General features: G+C 47.5%; 1 protein-coding gene and 1 long non-coding RNA gene across 4 annotated transcripts in view; one reads left to right on the top strand and one right to left on the bottom strand.

Annotated features, from left to right (window-relative positions):
• Positions 1 to 9743, bottom strand: part of LOC116848222 — a 68071-nt gene that overhangs the window by 32040 nt on the left and 26288 nt on the right. The gene's annotated exons all lie outside the window — the stretch shown is intronic.
• Positions 1 to 9743, top strand: part of LOC116848221 (discoidin domain-containing receptor 2-like) — a 254478-nt gene that overhangs the window by 221111 nt on the left and 23624 nt on the right. For all 3 annotated transcript variants that reach the window (XM_032824095.1, XM_032824097.1, XM_032824096.1), the window contains 2 exons: positions 1650 to 1772; positions 4503 to 4612. In XM_032824095.1, the coding sequence (XP_032679986.1) occupies positions 1650 to 1772; positions 4503 to 4612 (233 nt within the window). The remainder of the gene's footprint in view (positions 1 to 1649; positions 1773 to 4502; positions 4613 to 9743) is intronic.

Raw genomic sequence — 9743 nt, 5'->3', positions numbered from 1 at the left:
TCTCTCTCTCTCTCTCTCTCTCTCTCTCTCTCTCTCTCTCTCTGTCTCTTAGTCTTTCAGTCTCTCAGTCTCAGTTTTTCGTGTATGTCGCTAATGCGAAACCAAAACAGGCGTCGGCAACGACTTTTATTGCGATTTTTGCAAACGCGACCTCTGTCTCGCTTGTTACTCACACGACAGCGACAGGGTCGCTCCCTTCATTCGCCCTTTTTCCCGTCGATTTTCTTCCGTTCTCTGTCTCCCTCCCCACGCCTCGTTTTTCCGCGGATTGAGATTTCAGCGCGGCCTTGTCGGCGAATGTAAGGGAGGAACACACTTGATAAGCGCCCGCGTTCTGTCCCGTCACCCTACGATCGATGCGTCCCTCCCCCGCAGCTGAAGCCATGAATGCGAACAGCTTCTTCACCGTCGAGTGAGTCCTTTCTCCGCGGCCGGGGATACACGTGTGTCCCGTGGATAGACACATCTGGTGTATCGCGACTTGCGTACGGTTGCCGTGGAGTCGAGATTGATCCGAGCACAATGCTGCAAGCGGGACGCTCCAGATTCGAAAGTGCCCGTCTCCACGTCGAGACGTCTGTGCGTGATTGACATCCGACAGCACCACTCGAAACAGTCAAAACATTTCACCCCCGTGTCGCGCGTCAGGTCTGGCCTTGACGCTTCGCAGCGACGCCAATCATCCTTCCTCCGCGCGTTCGCGGATTCACCGTTATCCGGGAACGAGGAGGATGATCGCCCGGATGGGTACGCGTGGTGTCCGCGTCCTCCGCGGCTGTCCTTCCCTCCACTCTCGCTCTCAACCGCGAGGGCGAGACTGTCAATGTTTCCGGCCGAAACGTCGCGTCACGTCGCCATGGAGCGATACTCATCCCTGTGACCGATCCAGATGAAAACGGCGCGTCGTTTTGGATGTCACACGATTACAGATATAAATGTCACGTATATCATAATTCAGCTGAAAATCTTGGATCTGGCTCTGAATATAAATTTGAATATCTCACATGAGACAAATTTTAACTAACAACTATTAACAGGCGACTAAAATTCTACCTATGATCAGCATGAAATCAACCATCTTTTTCTCGCGACCAACACGCTATTTGCGAATCATAACTGTATCTTCAAGGCATGCACAACACCAACTAACATTCGTCCATACTTCTCACCATGTCATTGCGCCGCGACAGCACTTCCGCAAAGAAGTCTCCCGCGAAGAACTCGGCACGCTGCGCGACCATTTTATATTATTTCACCTGAGATACCAATCTACGATGAGCGGGAAGGTACCTCTCGCGATGAGAATAGCGCGACTATGTCTTATCTAACATCCCACATCTCAGTCTGTCGGTCTCTTCGAGAATCGAGACAGGACGGTTCACGAGCGAACGTTCGCTAAGATCGCGAAACTTGTCTCGCCGTATGGCCTCCTCTCGCGCTCGGAAATTCGCGAGGAGGATCGAAGGGTGAGCTGACCGACCAGCCAGCCAGCCAGTTGTCGGCCGTTGTCGGTCGAACGACGCCGTGGTAGTAGATCCCGCGAGATAGCCGCGCGATGCGCCCCGGTGCGCGCGACTTAGCGTGATCGTAGATCGTCGATTATCGTCGGCCAAGCCGCACAAATGCATTTGCGCTTTCGTGTGTTACAGTCGCCGACTCAACAGGAGGTACTCTCGGCCCTGAAGAGACGTCTGGAGCAGACCAGCGTACCGCTCTTCCCACGGCATCGCCTCCGCATGCTCTCCAAGCTCGCCGAGGGGGCGTTCGGAACGGTAATGACATTATTATTGCGCCCGTGAAACGAGTGTGTGCGCGTGTCTATATGTTTTCAATTAGACTCGCCGTACCGAACAGACCTCGACACGCCGCCGTTACCGCTAATCGATCGCAGTTAGTGTCAACGATATTTCAACCGCGCGAACCGCGCCAAGAATAGCCCGCGTTATTAATATTCTACGCTAAAGTAGATTCGTCTCGGAAAGACCAGAATAGGCTCTCATTGCTAGTTTCATGACACGCTTCTTATTAACGCGCTAACTTCCCCGTTAATCATTCCCACGCTTAACATAAGTTCCAATCACCGAAAATACGGTTAATAAATGCAACTCATTGATTTAAAGAAAACTACTCAATGAATATGTTTGAATCTTATACATGTGACTAAATAATATACCTACATTGGAACACAGAATTTATTTTTATTTTTCGTGAAATAATTTTATATTCCAAAATTTCTTATATAAAATAAAACAAGAGCAAATTTCAACAAGAAATTCTAGTTTCTTCTCTAAAATTAGACAAAAAATTCAGTTGTTTTAAAATAAAAATTCCAGCCTGAAAACCTATAACTGTAACACTATTTTACAAAAAAACTGATTGCGCTTTCCTGATTGAACAAACTATTGCACAAACGTAAAGCATGTCAAACCAGAAATGCTGCGACATCATTTTCGCGCCCAAATTAATTATAAATCGTTTTGTTCAAACGCAAATATTACTTACACGTATAGAATTCAAGACATATTTCTTCAGTAGCTTCTTTATATAAATTCCCAAAAATTGCTTTCTCAACCTGGGAAGCTCAATTTGTGCCCTTAATACATGAAGTCAGCTCGAGTCACACCGGCGAGATGCACACACGTACAGGCTCAAAGGGTTGCGCGTTTCCCTCGGAGCCGTGGGACGCGATATTCCGCGATGCACAACATGAGAGAGAGGGAGAGAGAGAGAGAGAGAGCCAGGAAACTCGGTTACCATCGTTATAACAATTAATTTATCAACAGCGCTGCGATCGCGCGCACCTATGCACACGCTCGCAAGCCGCGCTGGCTCCCACGCTCGTTCGAATTGACGCGCGCGGGGCGCGTCCTCGTTTCCTCTGCTGCGTCGGGACGGTGATCTCGCGAAATCAATCCGTTTGTTGGCCGCACACAGCGCGCACCGGCAATTCAGGGCGCGCCGGATGCGCAACAATACGTCGATTAACGAAGTGCCCGGGGCGCGTTATTCTTCGGCGGCACAATGGCGCCTCGTCGGGGTCGTCGAGGATAATCAGTTTAGGATGCGTTAGAGCGGCTAATAATTCCCCTTTGTTTCCCGTCCGTCCCGCGCGCCACGACAGCGGCGCATCGTTAATGACGACGCCCGGCCTCGTCGGAACGTACGTACATTCGTTCGTTCAGATTGCACCCCGCATGCACACACACACACACACACAGACACGTATACGTGACTTCCCACGAACTCCCGCGATCGCACACGTCGATCTTCGACTGACACGCGAAATCCGTGTGTCTTTCTCGCCGCGACGGACGGAGAGAAGCAAGAATGCCGTCGGGAAGCTCCGGCTTGTTTGTGCGCGTAATATCGCGAGAGGATGCACGATGCATACGTCGATGACCGGTCATCCCATACTTCCGGCGACGAGAATCCACGCTACCTACATATATGGAGAAAGAAATTCGGTTGGAATGACACCCAAGGAGATGCGAACGAAACAAAATTCCAGAATTCTGTCCCAAGCTGTGGTCGACCAGAGATCTGTTAACTCAAACAGGATTCCGGAATTCTGCTTCGTTCATATCTCACCAGATATATTCTGGTTAATCCAACAAATGGTTTTTTCCGTTCACCGTCGCGGAACCAACGGGCTTCTCCTTCTTCATCCCTAGAGCGAACTATATTTTCACGTGGCGCGAGTTAATGAAAAGAATATACTGCCTTATCCGGTATTACTTGAAGTGGATAAAATTGCGAGACGACTGGACGAGCTCTCCCTTTCTCCTGTCCGCTCTCGGGGCAATAATATGAGAGAAGATGGCGCGCGGGAGTGTCTTAGCTTATGTTTAATTAAATTTTATCGTGTCGCGTGCAAGAGGGAACCTCGTCTCTTACTTTTCGCGAAGAAGAAGATGTTGAGAGACAATTTCGAGAAAAAGTGCGCGGAGAAAGTCCGCTGGAGAGCACGCAGCGTGTTATCATTTGCGACTCTGCGAACGAAACATTCTCATGGCCGCGTTCTCCTTCGTTGCGTAATTAAGAAAATTATTATCAGGGGCTTGCAAAAGAAAATTGGTCGGATTGTTATTTGACTTTAATAGTTACTATTAACAATACTCAACTTACTAATACTATTAGTAGTACAAATTAATAGCACTAATTACTGATAATATTGATAGTAATAGTTAACTATGAATAGTAACAAGATAGACACACGTTCAATCCAAGTATCTGCCCGCGTCATTTCCACCACTTGCAGACATTTGTCTAATTCCGCGTCTGAATTCGTCTTTTGAGTCGGCAATTTCAACAACGAACCTTCGTAAGCTCCTCTAGTAACAAGATAATACATTAAAGTGAACGGCAAAATTGCGGCGCGAATCCGGCTTTCATTTACGGCGAATTTATCTCTCTCGGCCGCGCGCGCTTGTGACGGCGGTTTCTCTCCACGCGCGTGGACACGTGTAGTACACGCACGATTCAAACGAATTATGCTCATAAAGGTGTACGTGGCGGAAGCTGAAGGGATACCGGAGTACGGCACGACGACCACCCTCGGCAAGCGACTCGTCGCCGTCAAGTTTTTACTGCCGGAAGCCAGCGAGAAGGAAAAGTGAGTATACACACGTCTATACGGCGGCCGCAATTTGCATTCTGTTTCGTTACGGCGACGCTCGATCGAGCGTGCATGCCTCTTCCTCCTCTGGAGGCATTGTCCATCCTCCCCCCACGTGCGCGACGATAAACCTTTTACAGCCGTGGGGAGACGTGCGCTCGCAATTTTACGTCGACCGGCAGATCGTGAGTTGCTTCTTCGCGAGCGCACGAAACCGATAAAACGACAAGAAATAAAACGCGATTCAAATCGACAAGTTGATCGGTTATAAAGGACGAAGACGCACGTTCGATCTCGGCTTTCTTATACTCATTAGAGTCAGAGGAAAATGGAAAATCGGCAGAGAAAGGAGAAATCAGTGAAACTCCCAAGCGAATCGATCAATTTGACTTTGCTTATATTGGTCTAGTATTCAATTAATGTTACTTTCTTGGTCATTCCTGAATGTGATCAGCTGATCCGCTCACTGCTGGAGTCTTAATGTTTGCGTTTTTTTGTAATATTTTTGCGCTAACCTTAATGTCTAGGGTATGTACTAATTAGCGGGATATCCTTAACACGCGGTGTAATTAAGTCGGTAATATATTTCATCACCGTGACATATTCATTTATGCATATTAACGTAAAACTGTCACAGTGACAAATGACTGATTTGACAGTAATCGTTCCCACCACATTGAATACTCGATAATTAATAAATCAATAATATATATAAAGTGAAAAAATCTCGAATAACCTCGTTATACCACGCGTTAAAGCTATTCGGTCGGCGCGTTTTGCGGACACAGTAATTGGCGGCTGGCAATTTTTCGGAAACCATCACGGCCCCCAATCCGCGATGCTCCGGGTCTGCCGAAATAAACAAGGCGCGTTCCTCGAATACCTCTTACGTCTGCGCCGCGCGATTGAAATTTTTCCACGCGTCTCCCCTTCCAGCCTATTTCTCGCAAAAATTCGCAACTCAAACAGCCGAATAGCTACGACCATTCGACGGTTCGGCTGTCCCGACCGTCTTCGTGGCCGAGATCGTCGTGAAAAGGAGGAAGAGGAAGAGGAGAAGGAGGAGCAGGAGAACGCGTCTCGCCGCGAGATCGAAAACGAGATTCGGGCCACGAACAGGACAGAATGTACGTGCGCAAAAATGCGACAGCCGAAGAGGGGGCGGCTAAATTATGCGCGGTCGGCCGGGGCCGCGTTTCTCCCGGCAACGAGATACATCGGATTTGAAGCCCGAAAGAGATAGAGAGAGGAAAGAGAGAAAGAGAGCCGTGTTTCCCCGGCGGTGCGCGCGACGTCCCGCGTCGCGGCGTTCTCGCCGAGGAGAGGAAGCCCCGCGGCGGCGAAATGTCCGGATATACCGTTCTCGGACGATCGTTCGCGCGGCTATCGCGTCAGACATCAGAAAAAGGCCAGTTCGATTCCACGAATGGAACGGATTTGCATACAATGACCGGGAGAGATAGGGTATCGGGGATTCGGGACTCTCTTTCTCTCTCTCTCTCTCTTCTCCGGCGCTCTCCTGTGCGAGAGCCGACGCGCGGGACGGGCGGGACACCTCGTAACGGAGATGACAAAGCTTCCTTCCGATGAGCGGCGACGAAAATCGACGACCCGCCATCGAATATACCCGGCACTGAGGCCCGCGCTCCTCTTCGCGTCTCGAGTTCCAAGAGAAATTTCGTCGACAATCTCGTGCGGTAATCTGTCGGACGTCTGGCAAGACGCGGGTCAGAATAGCGAGCAATTCGCTTGATTTAGCGTACGCCCCTTAGTGCGATGAATTGCGTCACGACGCGACGCGACGTTCCGTGGCGGACGCCAATGTCGCGACAAGGATCCGCGGAGTAATCAAGTTTTCGCATGATCGACTCCCGTCCCGTGGGTCTCTCCATGGTATCACTGATCATCGACACGCAGACCCCGCGCTGACAGTGTTGGGCATTAAGGCTCCTGGGCACTCGCCGCGACCATGTTGGATTATGACATCAGGAGCGAGGAATGGCACGAAAATTCCTGCGTACCATCCCCAGATGAAACTATATTTGCGAAAGAACACTTCAGGTTGCTTGAGCATACTTGTAGAATGTTCCGGAAACTGTTCTTTTCCCTTGATAGTTGATAAATAGTGGCAAAATCATGAGGACTGTTAAAGACAAAGCTTGCATGCCATTAATTTTGCGGCTATTTATTGTTAAGGAAAAAGCGCAGTTTACGTTGTATTTTACAAGTAATTTTAAGTACGCGTCGTCATGTATAGTTACAAATAATTTCATCGATTAATGAGATCAGCTATTAACCACTGTGTAATCAATTACAACAAGGTTTGATTAATAATTAATTCCAATCGACGAGATTATTTGTGACTTCATATATGACGATTAATTCGTTTCGATTATTGATTTCCCGATTATTTTAGTCGAAGAATACTTAAATCGACCGATGCCCAACACTGCGCGTTAATTTTCATGGATTATTCCAATGACCAACTAAAGTTCCTATTACCAAAGATACGGTAAATAAATGCAATTTAATCAGTTTTGAGTTTAATATTAATTTAACCAGCCTCGAGCCTGTTTAAGAATTTCATTTGTTACACGAGAGAAGTGAATTTATACATGAATTAATAGAATGTGGCAGTATTATAACGATATTATTACAATAATAATAATATTGTAGCGCATAATATAATGATAATAATATTATTATTATTATAGTAATATTACAACGTCGAGCAGTTAACGTGTTAATGCTTTTGTTTAAATTCTGGGCCTCGGCTTCCCGAGGTCTCAGCTCGCCTCAAAGTCGTGTGTGCTTGGAACAACAGCATCAGGGGGTGTGATAGGGATGCCTCGATACCTTTGCGGTGAAAACTTGGAGCCCCCGAGTGCCCCCGAGAATACGTCCGCGGAGGGGAAACAATCGCGCGACTCATTCCGCAATCTGCTAGGGCGCGGCGGCGGTGTAGCCTCCCCGTATTTTACCCGCGCGGAATACGCCGAAAGATATCCCCGCGAAAGAGCTCGACGTGTCTGGCTCACGCAACAAGTCCCCTATCGCGCGGATGACTTATAGCGTCTCGTGACTGCAGACGTCGTCGTGAGACTCACCCTCGCCGCGAGCAGCTGCTGCTGCTCCGAGACGACTGCGAACCACCCCCACCCCCCCTGCCGCACTTTTACGCACGCGAGACATGAGAAATAGCCCGCTGTCTAGTTTGTTTGATCTTAATTTAAAGTTTGGTCGGAAAAGTCTGATTGGATGGACCAATTTCTGGTGAGGTATAAACGACTCGGAAGTTCTTCGAATTCAATCAATTGTCAAGATTTCTGACTAACTTGAACGGAATTCTGATCATTTCAATCGGAATCTCTGAATTGTTGATATTTACCAGAAATTGTTTCATCCAAACTTTCTTTTCCATGTAGTTTGAAATTTTCATTTAATTACTTTTGCCTTAAACAATTTAATTCGTCCAAAAATTTGCTTTAAAATTTTAATTCGTTGCATGAAACAGATTACGTTCTATACACACACCGAGAGAAAAAATATCTAGGAAATAAAAAATATTTATTCGCGGTAGGTATCAACCACACATTTAAATCTAAATATTTTATTGAAAAATAGAATAAGCAATTGCTTTCACGAAAAAGTTAAGGAATATTTTAAGAAAATATATATTTCTCTATTTGAAAGATATGTTATATTAGTGATAAAACTATGAGAGAAAAAATATCTGGAAAAAAATTATTCGCGGTAGATATCAACAACAAATTTAAATCTACATTTTTTATTCAGAAATAAAATAAACATTTGCTTTCATGAAAAGCTAAGATTTCAGGAAGATTTTTTTTTATTTAAAAAAATATTTTATATATTGATATGAGTAAATGTGTTATATATATATTCGACATTTTTTATTTCTTACTTTTCCTCTTAGTGCAGTCAGACACGGTGGTCGTTATTTATCAGTTATCTCTCATCTCGGGGAAGTGGCGATAGGTCGATCGAGGGTCGCGTGTCACTTTTCCCGCGCGCAGGATTCGTCGCACGCACGCATGCTTTGTCCACCTGCTCTCGCGCGTTTTGCGATCCGCGGAGATGTCCTCTCTGGGGACGATTATAAACAAGGGAAGCGGCCATCGCGTCGTGTTGACGGCAGATAAGGTGTATTTTATGCGTCAGGCCTGGTATCACGCGCCACGGCGCTGACGCTTTATTCAAACTAACGCGCCGGTTTGCGCTCACTCGAAGCGCACGCCTGGACGGACGGCAGATGGATCGCTCCCGCGTTGCCAAGACCACGTGACCGATGACGAGATTTCGCCGTGCGCTCTTATGCGCTCTTGCAGAATTATTCCTGTCAAATTCAACGACAAACGTGATTCGTCTTTCGCGAAAGGACTCAATGCATTATAATTACGACTGAAGTCTCAATTAGTCTTTCGCGATACGCGCGTGTAACCTGCGGCAATATCTCGCCGTATCTGTAAGCTTACTACCACGGATCAGAATAACCGGAAACACCTGAAGGGTGCTATCCCCGAGTCGCAATCGCCCCGGCAAATCGAAGTTCCGACTGCGCGTTCGCGGCACCGTCATCATCGCGGAATCGGAAACAGTCGGCCGTGTAACTGCTGTCGAAGCCGGTGCCATGAGAGAAAGAGAGAGGGCGAGAAAGGGAACAAGGGGAAGAAGGAGAGGAGGGAAATTGAACCGCGAATTGCGAACTTTCGACTAATGCGACGTCATTAAGCTGCCTTAGGGTCAGTGGTACCGTTAAACGGGCTATTTCGCATGTAGCGCTTAACGACAACAACGTACTTCTCTCTCTCTCTTCTCCTCTCTTGCTCCGAAGTGGCGTGCGCGCGACAATCGCACGCACCGCGGGATCCGCAGTTTATGGCGAATCGATAGGCGTCGGGCCGGCCTGTACTTTTGTTAACGACCGCATTAAGCTATCACGCGCGGAGTTGCCATTACCAAGTCGATCGTAAGTAAGCCTGGAGTAACGGGCGCGATGGCCCACGTACGACGAGTGAGTGTATGCGTGTGTGTGTATATATATCCAAATAACGGCGAGTAGGGATTACGCGAACTTCCCTTATCCGGAAGTGCTGTGGCGATCCAA

The sequence above is a fragment of the Odontomachus brunneus genome, unplaced genomic scaffold, assembly GCF_010583005.1.
Source record: "Odontomachus brunneus isolate Ranch 3 - 2012 unplaced genomic scaffold, Obru_v1 Obru_scaffold_091, whole genome shotgun sequence".
Classification (NCBI taxonomy): Eukaryota; Metazoa; Arthropoda; class Insecta; order Hymenoptera; family Formicidae; genus Odontomachus; species Odontomachus brunneus.
The sequence above is the reverse complement of the archived record's forward strand: the minus strand, read 5'-3'. Positions and strand labels throughout refer to the sequence as shown.